Source organism: Orcinus orca, chromosome 11, assembly GCF_937001465.1.
Source record: "Orcinus orca chromosome 11, mOrcOrc1.1, whole genome shotgun sequence".
NCBI lineage: Eukaryota > Metazoa > Chordata > Mammalia > Artiodactyla > Delphinidae > Orcinus > Orcinus orca.
Genome location: NC_064569.1, coordinates 5,834,456 through 5,851,804, shown reverse-complemented (window position 1 = coordinate 5,851,804; position 17,349 = coordinate 5,834,456). Strand labels below are relative to the sequence as shown.

Genomic DNA, 17,349 nt, shown 5'->3' with positions numbered 1-17,349 from the left:
GGACTCTGTAGCCTGACTTCCACTGCAATTTGGCTGTGTCCCCAAGTAAAGCTATGGGATTTGAACAGCGAGTGCCACAAGAATGTATTGTACGACCCAGGGAATATAGCCAATGTTTTGTAATAACTGTAAATGGAAAGTAACTTTTAACAATTGTATATAAAAAAAGAACCCACCAAGAACCACAGAGGCCATGGTGCAGGTGACCAAGTGCAGGGGGGTGAGATTGCCCAGAGCTGAGGGTCGGCAAGTCTTTACCAAACAGGTTCCACACAGAAGGCACCTCTCTGCACTGGCGTGAGGCACAGAGTATAGCAGAAGACCAGTCCCCCCTGTTGGCTTAGTTGGGGGACCTGATCACATACATGAAACACACTTATTGCACCGCAGTAAGTGGTCAGAAAATATTTGTTGAATTTAATAAACAAAATCAATAATACAGCCAAAGTGATGAAAGTAGTACTGGGCTTGGTGCCAAAAGACCTGGGTTCTAACGTCAGGATGGGATTGTCGACCTTGTGACCATAGAGCAGGGTTCAAATCCCGGATGGCACTGAACTGCATCTGCAAAAGGCATATCTCACGTGATTGTTGTAGGGATTCATGCTAGTGCGGGTATGGCTCGAATCATGACATCAAGAGAGCACACGTGGATTAGCTGTTGTTGATGATGATGTTATGACCACGAGTATCTTGGCTTTGCCATGTACCACCCGGACCTTGGACCCATCCCATTGCTGCTTCTTGGGCCTCAGTTTCCTTGTACATGAGATCAAAGGCTGGACGTGGATGACCCCTAAATGCTAAAACCCTTTAATTCCTACAGTGATCTAGGAGGCTAGGGTTGTAGTCTGTGCCTTGTGACCTTGAGCAAATCGCTTCACTTTCCACGCCTGTTTCCACATCTGCAAAATGGTCCTGGGACTGGGTCGGCGCTCTCCAAGCTCTTCTGGCTTGAAAACTGTGAACCTTGAGGTGCTTGTGGGAAACACCAAAGGAGCGGTTCAGAAGTGGATTTCTATAATGGGATGGAAAATCAAGATCAGAGAAGTTAGGATGGCAGAGCCCAGCATCTGAGGGCTGGGGAGGGGCATGGAGGTGGAGCCAGGGGGCGGGTGGGGATGGGGAAAGGGCTTCCCTGAGTGAGTGGAGCAGTGCCTCTAGAAGAATAGGAATCTTGTTAAATTGCAGATTCTGAGTCAGTACGTCTAGACTGCTTGCCATTCGGCCTGTTTCTCCAGCTCCCAGCTGAGGCAGCAGGTCCAAATCACACTCTGAGTGGCGGGGAGGCGTGTTCTTACCCCAGCTTGCCCTCTCAGAGAAGGAGGATAGAAGCTGATCTTCTCCCCACACCCTGAACCCCAAGACAAGGGATGTTTCTGGCATCGTTGTTTTCCCCAGTCATCCCCCAACACCCAACCGCAAATAGACACACACACAGTCGCTCTTCGATGCCCTGGCACGCCCCGCATCAATACTTCCATCACTGACCTTCACTGCAAAAGCGATTTGGGGGGAAAAGAATCTCACACCACATTTTCCAGGCCCATACTGTCCGGCAGTGACAATCCCAGAGGACAGGGAAGTGCAATGTCTACATTGTTGGAGGGCGGTGGTGTCATGTCCAGATTTCCCCACGTCCATGGTAGTCATCCCTCCCCGGTCCTGGAGGCTGGGGTTCTGCTGCGCCCACCTGCACCCCCATCAAAGGAGGGGCCTCCCCACGGAGTGTTTTTCCCATCTAACCTCTCGTCTGCCCTGACTGACGCACACGCGCGCGCGCACACGCACGCGCGCGCGCACACACACACACACACACACACCCCCTCTACCTGGAGGCTGCTGCCATCCTGCCTTTCTTACCTAGGGCTTCTTTTTCTCACTGTGGCCACAAGGCAAGCACTAATGTTTGTGAAGCACATGGGGACACACTGCTGAGGCTGCCACCAGCACCCCAAGAGGTCCAAAGACTTCCATAGAGGGACACGTCTGCAACCCATTTCCCATCACAGCCTACTGGAGTGTCATTCACACTGATTGCAAAGCACTGCCTAGCCAGAGTCCCCTCCCCACGCCTCCCCTTCCCTTCCCTTTTTTCTAGGGAGGGGACACCTGTCGTCCAGAACAGTGTGTTTTTTCAGAGGAACCTTTCACCTGCCCCATTCTCTCCCCATGTTTTCCGTTTAGTCCTCCACAGCCAGCACCCACCCCCCTTCCCCACCCCCAGAAGAAATGTGACCTGAATCTTTCCTTTCCTGCAGAAAGAATGCTAAGAAAGAAGACTCCGCTGGACAGAAACGCGTTAGAACTTTTTGCTCTGAGCAGGTCGCACACCTTGCCCTTCGCCCTCAGCCCTCTGCCGGGCACTGTCTTCTCCTCAAATCCTTGTGCTCCGTGGAAATGGCCCTTCCTCCACTGTGGTTGGGAGGGGAAAGGGAGCTGGTCTCTAGGAGAGCACCTTATTATTCTTAGGCTCTGGAAAAAGGAAATGGGGCTGGCCCTCGAGGTCAAGGGGCTGGTAAACTTGCCTTGTAAGGATAGTGCCAGAGATCGCTGTGCCGGTGAGAAACCTGAGTGCTCCCCTGGTAGAGAAACCTCAGAGCGGTGCTTTATTCACCCTGAGGACTGAGAGTCTAAAAGTCTTGCTTGGGCTTTCTTTCCCTTTTTTCTCCTTTGGGCAGCCTTCCTGCACCCACCCCACCAAGCTCTGACCCTAACCCTTCCCAGCTCAAACATCTTCGAGGGCTCCCTATTGCCTTTCATCGAAGGCCCAGCTGAAATCCACTAGCTCCACAAACTCTTCCCTGAGCCCCTCTGTACTCTCAGTCCTGTTCACAACTACACTCTTCATTTGACACGACTGCATTATTTACTATTTACTCTGGTTGAACTTATCCCCATAGTAGACTGAAAGCTCCCTAATGAAAGAAATCACACCACATTGTGTCGCACACACTACCAGCGTTTCAGTCGTAGTTTCTCTCTCTTTTTTTTTTTTACTTTTTTAGATATTAGTTTTTATAAGACTTCTAAACAGGTTTTCCAATTTTTTGTAATTGAATGAAAGACTCTTTAAATTATGTGGTGCTTTACAATTTTCAGAAGTTTCACACTTTTTTTTTTTACATCTTTATTAGAGTATAATTGCTTTACAATGGTGTGTTAGTTTCTGCTTTATAACAAAGTGAATCAGTTATACATATGTTCCCATATCTCTTCCCACTTGCATCTCCCTCCCTCCCACCCTCCCTATCCCACCCCTCCAGGCAGTCACAAAGCACCGAGCTGATCTCCCTGTGCTGTGCGGCTGCTTCCCACTAGCTATCTATTTTACGTTTGGTAGTGTATATATGTCCATGCCACTCTGTCACTTTGTCACAGCTTACCCTTCCCCCTCCCCGTATCCTCAAGTCCATTCTCTAGTAGGTCTGTGTCTTTATTCCTGTCTTACCCCTAGGTTCTTCATGATATTTTTTTTTCTTAAATTCTATATATATGTGTTAGCGTACGTGATTTCATAGAATCCCATAATAACCCTTTATTTTCCCTACCTCTGTATTCCCCACCCCCAGTGGTAACCTTAGTTTGTGGGTGTGTGTTATAGGCCATTTGGAATCTGATAAACATGAAAGACATTCTCCCCTGGAAAATGCCCCCGTACCGGGAATTTGCATGAGTTCCGAGGTTGGCAGTGCCTCGTTGCCCACCAGTGGACTCCAGACTAATAGCACCCGACGTAGCAGACTCAGGTAATAGGTGGGCAGTAACTGCTGTCCGCTGACGTGTGACTACTCTCCCTGTTTTCCCGAACAGATTGCCCTGACGTTCTCCATTGTCTTCGGGGTCATCGTCTATCGCATCACAACTGCTGCTGCTCTGTCGCTCAACAAGGCCACACGCTCCAACGTCCGGGTGACTGTGACAGCCACGGCGGTCATCATCAACCTCGTGGTCATCCTCATCCTGGATGAGATTTACGGTGCCGTGGCCAAGTGGCTCACCAAAATCGGTACCGTGTCACCACGTTGCATGTTTGCCCCGGGCCCCCTTGAGGTGGTCAGTTCAGTGTGTGCAGGGTTTTTGGTGCCAATGACCCAACATAAGAAAAAGGAAGTCCAGTGCACTTGGAGAAATGAGGAGGTGCAGGGTGTGTCCTTGTAGGGCCTCCGCCCTGGCAGGAATCCTTCCTGGAACATTCTCGATCAATAGCCCAGGTTGATGGCCTTGTTATCCCCCAAGATTAATCATGGGGTCAGTTCTTTTTAGCTCAGCCTAGAAGCAAGAGGTGTTCAACACTTCCTGCTAAAAAAGGCAGAGTTTCAGTTCTCCTCGTTTTCCCAGCAGTGTTGATAAAGTTGGGAAAGCCTCTTGACACTTGAGCCCAAGAGGGTCTTATCTATCCCCACGTTGTCAGAGGCCCCAGCAAATCCACGCATTCCCCAGGCCCTGAGCAGGCTTCAGAGAGGTGTATCAGGCTTCCCAAGCTTCCAGCCAGTGAGAAAAATGTCGTGGCCTCAATATTCAGACGTGTCATTTGAGCCACAGGCTGCCGTTGCTTGAGCACCACTTTCTGGCACTTGTGCTTCTTAGACGTCGGGGTGGAGGGCGAGACCGTTTGCTCCCTGCCTTTGTCCTGGGTGGCCTGGAGGCATCTCTTTCCCTCGCTGAATCCAGGGACCAGCAGCCCAGCCTCTCACTCACCCCCGGGGAGTTGAATTAATGATGTGATGTCTTTACTGTACTCACCAGTTGGAAGCGGACACTCGACAGGGTAACCCCTCTTCAAGAGAGCCTTTCCTGGAGGCTCAGAGAGTCAGGAAAGGTTCCACTAATGCCAGTGACTCTTTCAGTGCCTTCCCTGGCGTGGCTGCTACTCACGGTGGGCCCTGACTTTGGTTTCTATGTGGATGTAAGCGATTTACCATCTGGCCGTTCCGCCATCTTTGGGCATGTGCATGTTTATATAGAAGTGTTATCTGTGTTCCTTCATACGTTTCTTAAGAAAAGTGAGCAGAGAATTCCACTTCAATGTGTTTGCTGGGATACAGGATTCCATGGAAGCACTTAGGACGAGCAGCCCACACCCCTGGGGCCTCAGGAGAGGCTCCGGGTGAGGGCATCCAGTGGGAGAGCTCGGAAATAAACGGGCATGGATGTCAGCCATGTGCGTGGGGAGGAGGGGCTGGGCAGGAGGAGAGGAGGGCTCCCGGCAGAGGAAACAGAATGAGAAATCCGTCACTGAAGGCTGGGATCTGACCCATCAGGGTCAGGAAAGGCGCAGGGAGAGGTGGAGTGTGGGCTGGGCTGGTACGATGGGTAAAATCGGGGGGTCTGAAATCCAGGAGCCAAAGGAGCAGAGCTCAGAAGGTGGAAGAGAACACGAAGCGTGTCCAGGATGCCCGGGGAGCCCACGCGGTGGTGCTCGAGGGTCCTGGCTTGACCAGGGCACAGCATGGTGGGGAACTGGGCCCGGGGAGTTGGCTGAGCCCAGAGGTTTTGTGGAGGACCTTGAACGTCAGGCTGAGGACACTGTTTATTTTCACAGACAGTGGAAAAGTATTTGCTTAAGTTCAAAGGGGTATCCAGTAAAGAGTACCGTCTTACTGGCCTGGTTACTGAACCAGCTGAGAAGTAAGGCAAAGGCAGATGGAGACCAAAGCTGAGATTTCACCTTTAAAGCTGGAAAAGGCTGCATTGGAGGAAGCAACTTAGCAGGAGAGCCCAATAGGCTTCCTAATCCAGAATCCAGACAGACTGGCAGGCAGCAGTGGGCAGGGCAGTCCTGCAGTTCTTAGGACATTGGAGCGGGTTGGGCACGGGACTCAGAAGAGCCCCTCCTGCAGGCCGTTTGCTTCCCACAAAAGGACAGAGCAGATGCCCGTGTTACCTTCCACACCAATGGGCTAAGCTCTTCCCCTTCTCTCACCCGGGAGGAGAAGGGAGTGAGGTGGGAAGACAAAGCAGGGGATTACAACTAATCGCACTCCCTTCGCATGGGGGAAAAGGCAGGAGTGCAAAGAAGTGCCCTCCATCCCCTGAACAGCTCCCAGCCTGACACGCTGTGGGTTTTTTGTTTGTTTAACATCTTTATTGGAGTATAACTGCTTTACAATGGTGTGTGTGTTTCTGCTTTATAACAAAGTGAATCAGCCATATATATACATATATCCCCATATCCCCTCCCTCTTGCGTCTCCCTCCCTCCCACCCTCCCTATCCCGCCCCTCTAGGTGGTCACAAAGCACCGAGCTGATCTCCCTGTGCTATGCGGCTGCTTCCCACTAGCTATCGATTTTACATTTCATAGTATGTATAAGTCCATGCCACTCTCTCACTTGGTCCCAGCTTCCTCTCCCCCTCCCCATGCCCTCAAGTTCGTTCTCTGCGCTGTGGGGTTTGAAGAGCATGATGGGCTGGTGGGAACTGTTTGCCAAACGACTCCAGCAGGATGCCAGAGTGGAGGGGGGCGGGGGTCCAGAGTAAAGGAGCTGTTGAGTGTGTGGGCAGGAAGCGGGGAGAAAGGAACCGGAAATCAGTGAGGATGCAGCAACGTCTTCTTGCTGTCCATCTGCGTTACATTATTCACTTATCTTGCGCAGCTCCAGACAGTGGTGAAGCTCCAAGATAGAGTGTCGAGAATCAAAAACTCATTAACAAGTGTTTAGTGAGTCCCTCCCACGTACAAGGCTAGGCAGGCTCTCTTTGTCTTGGCCATGAAACCCTTTCCACACCATGAAGCTGTAGCCACTGTTTCTAACAGCTCCCCCTTCCTCACCCAGAAGTTCAGACTCCTCCAGGCGGTTAAGCCGATGTCCCGTGGTCCATACGAACGTCTGCGCGCCGGAAAGGAGGTGAAATTCTAACAAGTGCATTTTGTTCTTTGTGGTCGCGATGCTCACTCATGAAGCATTTTTATCTTAAAAACGAATTTGGTTATCCCGTTTCACCTTCACAAACTATGTGTGGTCAGCAAGGGAAGTATTCCATCCTCATTTGACTAAGGTTCAAACTCAGATCCTGCCCCTAAAATGCCAGTGTCTTTTGTGCAGTTTTGATGTGCGTTTCTCACTGTCTGGATTGGTGTATTGGTCTCTACCCTGGACCCCACGTGGGCATTGCTTGGGTCATTGCTCTTGTCTGTCTCAGACTGGATGTTTCCGGAGGGCTCAGAAGGTGTGGTGTATTGTGGAAGGACCACGGAATTGGGGAGTCCAGTCGGGAGAGCCATGAATTCCAGCCCCGCCTCCTCCTCCCTCCCCCACCATCTGTGTGGTGTTGGGTGAACAGCGAACTTTGCTGGACCAAGTTTCATTGATGCTTCCTTCATCGTTGGCCTCCTTCCTGTCTGCTGACCATCACGCCCACATAGACTGTTGTCAGAGCCTAATGGCTGACTATGCCCTTGTCTTCAGCCTCTTCCTGGGGCGCTCAGTCTTGGAAGCCCCACCCAATCAGCCTTTCTCAAAGCGTGCACTGGGGATGCATCCCTCCCAGTCGGGCCCCACAGAGAGCTTCCTTGCACCCTTAAGTCAGATCCAAACTAGCATCTGAGAGGCTCTCAACCACCTTCTTCCCAGTGTCTGCTTCCATCCCCTCCGACCACTTAACTCACAGTCACCTTGTGCCTCGCTCAGGCTGCAGTAACCCTCAGTGACCCTCCCCTTAAAGGACCTCTCGAGGTGGCCTCCCTTGTGAACCTCAGTGGGTTTCCTCCACCCACTTCTGGGCTCCACGGGCACAGACTGTTCACTCCTCGGTTCATCCCTCCGGTGTTGTTTGAGCGTCTGCTTTGTGCCAGGCCCCATTCTGGGAACACAGGGAAAGGGGAAAGGCATGGTCCCTGCTCCAGCTGTCCTGACGCTGCAGTCGGGGAAGGATGCACAGTAGATGGGAACATTTCACAGAGGGCGAGAGAGAAAACAGGGCGATGTGGTGGTGGCTTGGGGCTGTGTACTTTGCACGAGGTGGCGGGGAAAGGACTGTCCAGGTGGTAACATTGTGGCTGAACCCTGAGTGGGGGCGGGAGGAGATCTAGAAGGAAGGCTCTAGAAAGAGACTACAGCACAGCAGAGGCAGAGGCAAAGGCACAGAACAGCTAAGGCAAAAGCAAGGGCTTATAAACCAGCAACGTGGCCAGAAGCTTGGGGTGCTTCCCAAGCAGGTAAGGACCTGCTTCACTCCCCGGAAGTTTGTCACATACCGTCTGATATCATTCCCGGATTTCCCGCTCTTAGACCAGACGAGGCCTTAATCTTAGAATCTCATTGCCGTACCACAAAGGTGTTTATCGGTTCTCGCTCGCGCTGCGTGGTTGGGGTGACAGGGCAGGGTCTCTGCTTCATGCAGTTGCCGAGGACCCGGACCCATGGAGGCCACGTGGGCACCGTGTTAGGGACAGAGCACCGGAGGGTCACGTCGAGGCTGTCACAGAGGCATCGTTCATCACCTCTGCCCATAGCGTGCCAGCTAGAAGCAGCCTGATCAGGAAGAGGTTGGAAATGCGTGGAAGCTCGTGGGCCTTCGATGAGCAGGAAAGTTCTCTGCCGGTTGCTCCAACCAGGCTACAAAGCCCTGGAGAACAGCCACTCCGCCTTACGTTTCTTTTCTCTCCTCCCCAGCCTGCTCGCTGGTAGATCTTAGCCCACGCTTGTTGGTGCAGTTATTGGTGAAATATATCTGTCTCTTCACTCATGCGTTCAGATTCTTTTTCAAGGAATGCTTGTAGGCGAGGCATCCTTCAGCCACAGGAGAGGCTGAAGTGAGTGTTTATGTATTCGTGGTTTCAACCCTGCCTGCTGACCAAAGGATCTGAGGAACTATTAAGACAGATCAGGGAAATGCAAAGTTGCCATTGATGGGGCAGGGATTAGAAGATGCAACAAAGAGATCCAAAGCTAGAATTTTTCTTAATGGCAGAGTTCACACACTAATGAGGTGGTCAGATCCAAACTAGCATCTGAGAGGCTCTCAACCACCTTCTTCCCAGCGTCTGCTTCCGTCCCCTCCGACCACTTAACTCACAGTCACCTCCCATCACCCTATGCCTGGCTCAGGCTGCAATAACCCTTAAAGGACCTCTCGAAGTTGCCTCCTTCATGAATGGTGTGACAGGCCTACCTGCAGGCAGCAGTGTGGTTTCAGAGCCCCCAGGCCGCCACGGGGACATAAAGCTGTGGATAAGGCCACCTGATAGACTGAGGGTCCTGCCAAGCTTAGGGGCTTCCTTTGCCCCAGATGGGTTTAATTCCCATCTGGCTTCCTGCCCCAGATCTCCTGATGGATGAGGAGGCGGTGACCATGTGCTTTGCTCACCAGGTGCAAACAGCTGGTGTAAACAATTCCAATGAGTTCCTGAGTGTTTCCTGCAAAGCTGGGTGATGGGAGACCCATTCCCTAGGAGGTCCCTCAACAGGCCCTGGTGTCAGGCCTATCTGAGGTCTGTTCTTGCCACAAATATTTGTGACAAAAGACAGAATTTGTTAAATTCCTTGAGTGTGATTAATGATAGATAAAGACACTAACTGTCTACCTGGTGGCCAGGATGACAACAGTCATGGGCTTGGGTGCAAGACACGCTATCATCTGGAGGTGACACGGTCCTGGTGGCGCAGGGACTGAGCTGAAGTCTGGGGTCGGGGTGTCTGGGGAAACAAAGATGCTTTGGGACCTTGTCGGCCAAGGCATGCTGTGCAAAGTGTGTAGCCTGGTTCAGCAAGTATCAGTCGCTGACATTTGTGAGGATCTCAGTGAACTGGTGGGACAAGGACTGTCTTAGTCCCTAGTGAGCTGTTCTTTCCTGGAGGGGCCACAGGGGGTTCTAGGGAAAGGATCCAGTTCCTGGAAGAGGAAGCAAGCAAGAGCTGGGCAGGACATTAGGACACCAGACACCCAGGCAAACAGGATGGGGCTCGGGCATCTTGGTAGGCCAGGGTCTGAGGTAAGACGACAGGGGTCACCAGGCAGACCAGCTCAAGGTGTGCTTCTGTCTCAGTCTGTTCAGGCTGCTATAACACAATGCCATGGACTGGGTGGCTGATAAACAACAGAAACTCATGTCTCAGACTTCTGGAGGCTGGACGTCCAGGATGAGGGTGCCAGCATGGCCGGGGCCTGGTGAAAGCCCTCTTCTGGGTTGCAGATGGCTATCTCCTTGCTGTGTCCTCACGTGGTGGAAGGGGCGAGGGACCTCTGTGCGGGGGGGGTCTCTTTTATAAGGGCACTAATCCCATTCATGAGGGCTCCACCCTCATGACCTAAGCACCTCCCAAAGACCCTACCTCCCAATACCATCACCTTTGGGGGTTGGGATTTCAACATGTGAATTTGGGGGAACACAAACATTCAGACCGTTGCAGCTTCCTACTTGGGTCAGGGCACAGGGTGCACTGTGCCTGTGAGGCAATGAGCTTCCGAGCCCAAGCTTGGGGAGTATGATGTCTAGTGTTCCTGAAACGGTTGGGTCTTGTGGTGACTGACATAGGCATGGGTCCGGCTTGGCCTAGAAGGGGCCCCATGTGCACTCTAGCTCCAGGCAGAGCGAGGAAGGCAGGGCTGACACCAGGCTTCTCAGCTGAATAATCCAGCTGCCATGGGCTTGTCTTTGTCAGCGTCGTTCTCTGACTCCGGCTTCTCCCCCTCCTCTCCTTTCAAACTCTGCAAAAGTGCTGGCGTGTGTGTGGGGCTGTATGATTCATCTTTACTCTGCACTGAGTCTCTCCTAGTTACAGGGTTGGGCTCACTGTGTGTACCTGGGGCACAATTATTGTGTCAAGTCAAAGCCTCCAGTTCTCAGGAAGAGGCTGTGTTTGTGGGTTGTTTAAATATTGCTGAACCCTGCTCCTGAGTGTCGCTACCAGAGCGGGGGCAGGGAAGTGACAAAAGGAGAGACGGGGAAAGGGTCTGACTTTACTGACACCCGTTGTGTACCAGGCACCGGCGGGCATTGTATGTACAGCGTTTCACCTAATTTTCACGTTAGCGCCCGGAACTGGTTGTTTCTTTCACTTTATTTATGAGGGGACTGAAGAGGTTTAGAAACTTGACCAAGACCCATAGTTAATAGTGGTGTGCACACACACACGCGCGCACGCACACACACGCATGCGCGCACACGCACACGCGCACACACACACAGCCTGTTCGAAGCACTTTATGTATATTAGTATATTTAATCCTCAAAGTAGCCCCAAGGGTGAGGGTGGTCTCAACCCTCCCACAGGCCCAAGGTCCTCTGGCTGTGAGTGGTGACGACCCTGGCCTTGGTGTCCTCGCTGAGACCACAGCGCCCCACTGCCTGGTAATACGTAGCTGTCCTTTGGCCTCGGGAAATTCTAAATGTGTTGGGAAAGCAGAAGAAAACACATTAGAGGCTCCAGAAGATTTAAAATGCGACGCACCCACCCATGAGAACGTCAGGTCGCTGGGGTGGGGACGTCCTCTGGGGACAAGCGGGGAGACAGTGGGAGCCAGCCCCCCGTGCAGGCCCGCAGGCATGAGGAGACCTCCGCAGGTTCGCGGACTTTGGGGTCTCACGTGTTTTATTAAATTTTTTTAAAAACACCTTTTCTGGAAGAATTGAAGTACCACCAGGAAGTCCTGAGTCTAGAATTGTTCATCCAGTTCTAAGCCATCCTCTGCCCAGGCTGCATCTGACCCCTGAGGAGAGAAGAGAGGGAAGAAATGAAAAGGAGGGGGAAACTCAGAACCAAAGGCCGCCGGGACATCACAAATTCTTTAAAGAGAAACATTTTGGGTATACAGGGATGGATCTAATTTCCCATCAAATGTGCACGACGTGTGTTTTCAGAGCGCAGGGTGAAGGGCTGCTTTCTTGGCTCTGAGCACTGGGGCAAGGGGCGTCGGCTTCCCTGCGGCCTAAGCCTGCACAGGAGCGCGCTTCCGGAGCAGGGACCCAGGTGGATGTGCGGGGATACGTGTGAATGCGTGTGGATACGTGTGGATGTGAGTGAATGCGTGTGGATGCGTGTGGATGTGTGTGGGCTGGTCTGAGACCTGTGCCTTCCGGGTGGGGAGACCACAGTACTGGCACTTTGAAATCTGGCTTCGAGTCATGTCTGCTGGGTTGTTTTCCTGGTCTGCCAGCAGCTCCTGACTGCCTGGGTGGCCTCCTGCCCGTCCCATCTGGGAGGCCAGGGGAAGGGTAGATTCTGCCATTGTTTGAGGGCCCCCCTCTGTGATGTTGGCTTAAAGTAACCGTAAATGTCATCTGGGAAGCAGAGGGGATGGTGGGAGGCTGCTGCTAGAATGCAGAAGACACGAGCACGGTTATAGCCCGAGTCTGTGGAACGGTTATTAATGACACTGCTACTTTTATAACAGTTTAATACAACTGGCAAGAATCCCTCCCAAACTTGAGCTGTGACTATGAACACGTCTCTCTCGTTTTTGCAGTTAATCACTGAAGCTCCCATCTCTCCTTTTAGCAAGAAGCCCCATACATTCCTCTCCCGTTCTTTGAGTTTTCTGAGAACCCAGAGCCTGAATCCGTGAGAAGCAAGGGAGTCATGGTGGTCATGCTCTGTTGGCCATCGTTTCCCTCCAGGCCCCTTCTCCCCCTGCGTCCACCGTGGTCTGTGCCCCGAGATCTGCCCAGCAGATTCTATCACCACGTACCCCACGCTGACTGGTGGCTGGGCTCAGCCAGTGGGAAGCAATGGAAGGAGCTTAAGGGGCAGAGGAGACGGAATTGGGGCCATCTCTTCCCTGATTCGCCCTCACCTCTGGCAAAACTGTGCCTTCGTTAGAATCCCTTCCTCTGAACCATCTGAGGTAATCTGTTTCCTGGTGCGATGCTGACTAACAGAGGAGGGTCAGGGCAACATCCATGCTTCAACAGGGAAATACCTAGAGTACGGCCAGCCCTTCACTCCTCGTGTGTCTCATTGCTACACCACATTGCTGCCGGATGCTGGCCTCGTCTCATCGGACAGGAGAGGCTGGACCACTGCTGAGATGGTCCCTCCACAGCACCGGTCCCAGACAGGTCACTGGTCTCTTGAAGGAAGGACCGTCCTCTCCTTCAGAGGAAGCTCCGTCGAGGGTCTGCAGCTATCAGGACACATAGTACCTGCATCCGCATCTCCAAGATGTCATTCATCACGCAGACCCAGGCTCCCTTCTCCCTGGAAATCCACCCTAGTTGCCTACAGCCTGTCTTCTTAAACTTTCAAAACACAGTAGATCTGATGATACCTCGTCCCACCTCTCCCTGCGGGAGGTGACCCTCAGTGACTAGGGGGGCCTTCATCACCCCAAGTGATGCCAGCCCACCCCAGCCTTCAAAGAGGGCTCGGTCAGAGATTCTCGGGTAACCTGCTGGCATTTCTCTCACCAAAGAAGTGGAAACAAATGTACAAATGAAAAGTCTAATCGAGTGCCTTGCCACAGCGTCCTACCAACAGCAAGTGTGTGCGACCTTACACGGTGCTTCGTGCTTTCCAGACTTTTGCTTGGACTTCACGACAAGTGTTTCAGGAAGGGACCATTTTAGGAGTTAGGATGGTGAGGCTCAGAAAGGTAAAGGAAAGTGGGACGGAAAGGTCTTCTTGCTCCCAGCCCGGAACCTCCTCTCCCCGTGTCATAGGCTCCGCGGTAGTGCCGTAGAACGCAGGACCAGAGCAGAGCGGACCTGGGAAATCACCCGCTGCAGGCTGTGGCTTGCCTGAGGACCTGATGCCTCAGAGCTGGCCAGGGGCTTTGGAGGATGGTCCTCAAGTCACACAAAGCCCCAGCCGCCGTGGGGCATGAGGACAGAAGCACACAGGCCCAGTAGCTCAGTGAGTCTAACTTTGAACTCTCAATTTCCCCTCCAGACCTGTCACTTTCATCATTCTTCCCATCTCAGGAAGTAGCACTCACACGCTCTTACCAGAACCCAAGCATCCTCCTGGATCGCTCTTTTTTTCACCCCTAAACTCCCGTCTGGTAAGTATTGTCTATTCCTCCTTCAGACGTTTCCCAGCTCTGATCAGTTCTCACGACCTCCCTCCCAATACTGGTCGTGTCCCACCTGGACAGCCACATAGTCCTGGTTTCTCTCTCTGCTTCCGCTTCTGTCCCCCACTCCATGCCCGCACACACACGCTTCCTTTCCTGGGGTCCTTCTCAGCATCTCTCTGCCTCACCCGTAAGGAGACTTCCCACTGTGTGTCCCGTGAATCTCAGGTCCTTCCAGTGCCTACAGAACCCCTTCCTCTCCATTCCTCTTCCTCATACTTTCTCGTCACTCCGAATGCCCCGGCCCCTGGGACTGTCTGTTCCACCCCTGCCCCCAGCTCCTCATTCAGAGACCTCTCCTGGCCACTCCGACTAAAACAGTCTTCCTGTCGCCTTTTCCTCCCCCTTCTCATCTCCCTGTGGATTCCATCAGTACTCACTGCTCTCCGACACGCCCCCCTCCCTCTTCTGGACCGTCCGCACCACATGGCAGGGAGCTCATTGATCCAGCGCACGGCTGTATTCCCAGCGCCCAGTGTCTGGCACACAATGGTCACTAGGTGGACATTTGTTGAATAAAAAAAGATAACGATGGAAAAGGTAAAAACATTCCCTTTGGGTGATCTTCCCCTGGGAAGACACCAGGGGATGGACTGAGATGGGATTACTCCACCTCTGCTCGCTGGGGGCTCGGTTTCTAGACCAGTGAGTGTGTTTGCCAGATGACCCCACCGGTGTTGTGTCTGCGGTTGCAACCCGGGCACACCGACCTGTTCTCTCCCTGCTCCCTCATTGCCACGAGGAGAGCGTCCCATAGAGCGGATGGAACAGGTGAACGGGGACCCCGTGTCAAGTGTTACACAGCGTGCTGGAGTTCTCAGGGGTGCCCTGTAACAGAGCGCTGCTCTCTGTCTGTCTCCCTCCCTCTCTGCAGGTGCTTGCTCCCTTTTGTGTCCCCTTTCCTTAAAATGTACTGTCACCTGGGGCTGGGCTGCTAGAGCACAGTAGGCCTCCCGTCCCTTTGTCTGGGGGCAGCCGTCATCTTCCTGACTCTAAGGGTGGGGCCCCTTGTGCTTAGAGACTCTCTAGGGCTCCAGGGGTATCTCAGGAGCACCCACCCGTAATCTGCAGCTCTGGGGCGCTCAGTGCCCTGGGACAATGCACTGGCTGCCTGGTTATCCAGCTCGCTGGCTTCTGCCAGGCTGACTCCCTCCCCATGGCATAAACAAGGCAACAACGTCACACAGGAGGCCGGGATCACCTCCACCCCCAAACCCACACACCTGCCCACACACACAAACAGGGGGAAGGCCAGAGGATTGGGCTGTCAGGAAACACTGCTGTTTGTAAAAGCTGGATCTGTCCTGGGGGAGCGGCAGGGAGCGCTGTGGCGCCTTTGCTTTCTGACGTAGCTTCCGTCCTTCCCAGAGCCGTGCAGGGCTGGAACTGGTTGAAGTTCACACCTGGACATTGCCTTTTTGTCTTGTCGCCATCATTCTGTATATGCTGGATGGTCAGGGACACCCATTAGGATGAGCTGCTCTTCCAAAATTCCGATTCCGCAGCCGACATCCTCTTGCCCGCCGTGCTGTTTCCATATGACGAGGATGGTGCTCTGGGGACTTGGAATTCTGAGCTGGCCCCCTGAGACTCGCTTGGGCTTTCATACTAATTATTTTCCAAGGCAGTTTACAGCTGGGTCATTTATACTCATATTTTTTCATGACACAATGCGTCAGAGGTTTAACACTTAAAAGAGAGGGGGTTGGGTAAGGGCACCACACAGGAATTCTCTGATGGTCTCTCCTGGTCCTGGAGTCTGCCCTTTGTCCGAAATCTGCTCCAGCTGGTGGTGAGCAGGTGAAACTCTCAGATGGCCTCCAGTCAACCTGGGGTGGCTTCCTGGGGGAGGTGAGATTTCAGGAGCCTGGGAATGCTGGAGAGGGGGTTGCATTCTCCCTTCTCACACTGTCTCCATGTTGACTCTCCTCCTCTCCATCCCCATAGCAATTGATATCTAAAGACACTTTATTTGGAGTTTTATGAAACACAAGGCTGGTCCATTTTCTCATGGGCTCAGTTTGGGACCACTCCAGATTCTGTGTCCTATCAGGGGATGGTGCCCAGTGTCCTGAAGTGCCCTAACTGTGCTGTAGACATCATCCCACCCCAAAAGGACCCTGAAAAACCTGCTCTGTTTCACTGTTGTAGGTGGGCGAGGCTCCTCATGTTGGCTGTTGGAAGAGACCTATTCTAAGATGGTATAATATTGTATGTAAATCAGCTAATTATACTTCTATCAAAAAAAAAAAGAGACCCAAATTCGCAGGGAGCTCCAGGGCCCCCGTTGTCTCCCTCCCCAGGGCCTCGTTCCCTGGGACCCTCCCCCCCAACTTCCCCAGAGCTCTCAGCAAAGCACCCAGCATGGCCGCAGAGCTTCTCTGTTGTGGGACCCTCGACTGATTTAGTGGCCTATCAAGGGGATTTGGATTGTTTATTGGAAATGCCCATTATTTATGGTGGCTCATGGCCTTAAAAGCATAGGCACAGGCTGTTTTTAGAAATAAACCTAATAAGTAATAATCAGACCCATGATTTATCAGGATGGAGGAAGGAAGTCACTCATTTCCAGTTGGAGCAAAGAGCTCTGAAGGGACTGGATTCTCTTTCCAGAGAACTTAGAGGGAATTCCTGTAGGGATTGGGCGATCTGCATACAAAGAGTTCAAAGGCAATTATAAAAGAAAATCAAAGACACGTGCGTCTCTGTACCTCATCCTTAATCCCCTTCTAGCCACATTTACAAGGTGAGTTTTCCAAATTTTTAGATCTTCAGACCTGATTACCTGAAAACTGAGGTGACCTCAGTTTTCATTTTCTTGCCCCCAAAATATTTAAAATTGAGACACAAGATATTATTAAGTTATTGTTGAATTGGTTGGGCAGAGGTTCAAACTCCTGTTGAAAGGGATCCCTCCCACCCTCCTTCCTTCCTTCCTTCCTTCCTTCCTTCCTTCCTTCCGTCCACTGAAAACAATTCACAACCTAAAAGTTGAGCATTATGTTTTATTCAGTGGACTTTCTGATTACTTAAGCCCGGGAGGCAGACTCTCAGGTAGCTCTGAGGGACTGCTCGGAAGAGGTGAGGGGGGAGCCAGGATACCCAGGAGTTTCTGCAACAAAAACCAGGTAGTTGGACCATCGAAAGATTACTGTTAGTTAAAGAAAAACAGACAAGTTAATGAATTTAGCGATTTTCTAAGTTTGAGAAGATGCAAGAGTCCGGGCTCATTGAAATCACCTCTTTGATATGCACCTTAACTACCTAGGGTCAGTGTCCTGCTTTGCTCCGTTCCGGATTCCGTTCAGGGTGCACAATCCAGGGTGGCTGCACT

The 17,349-nt window shown here is 52.3% G+C and overlaps 1 protein-coding gene across 3 annotated transcripts in view; it reads left to right on the top strand.

Annotated features, from left to right (window-relative positions):
* The window catches only part of ANO2 (anoctamin 2), a 334,282-nt gene that overhangs the window by 250,772 nt on the left and 66,161 nt on the right, over nt 1–17,349 (top strand). For all 3 annotated transcript variants that reach the window (XM_033404279.2, XM_033404277.1, XM_033404276.1), the window contains one exon: nt 3,814–4,009. In XM_033404279.2, the coding sequence (XP_033260170.1) occupies nt 3,814–4,009 (196 nt within the window). The remainder of the gene's footprint in view (nt 1–3,813; nt 4,010–17,349) is intronic.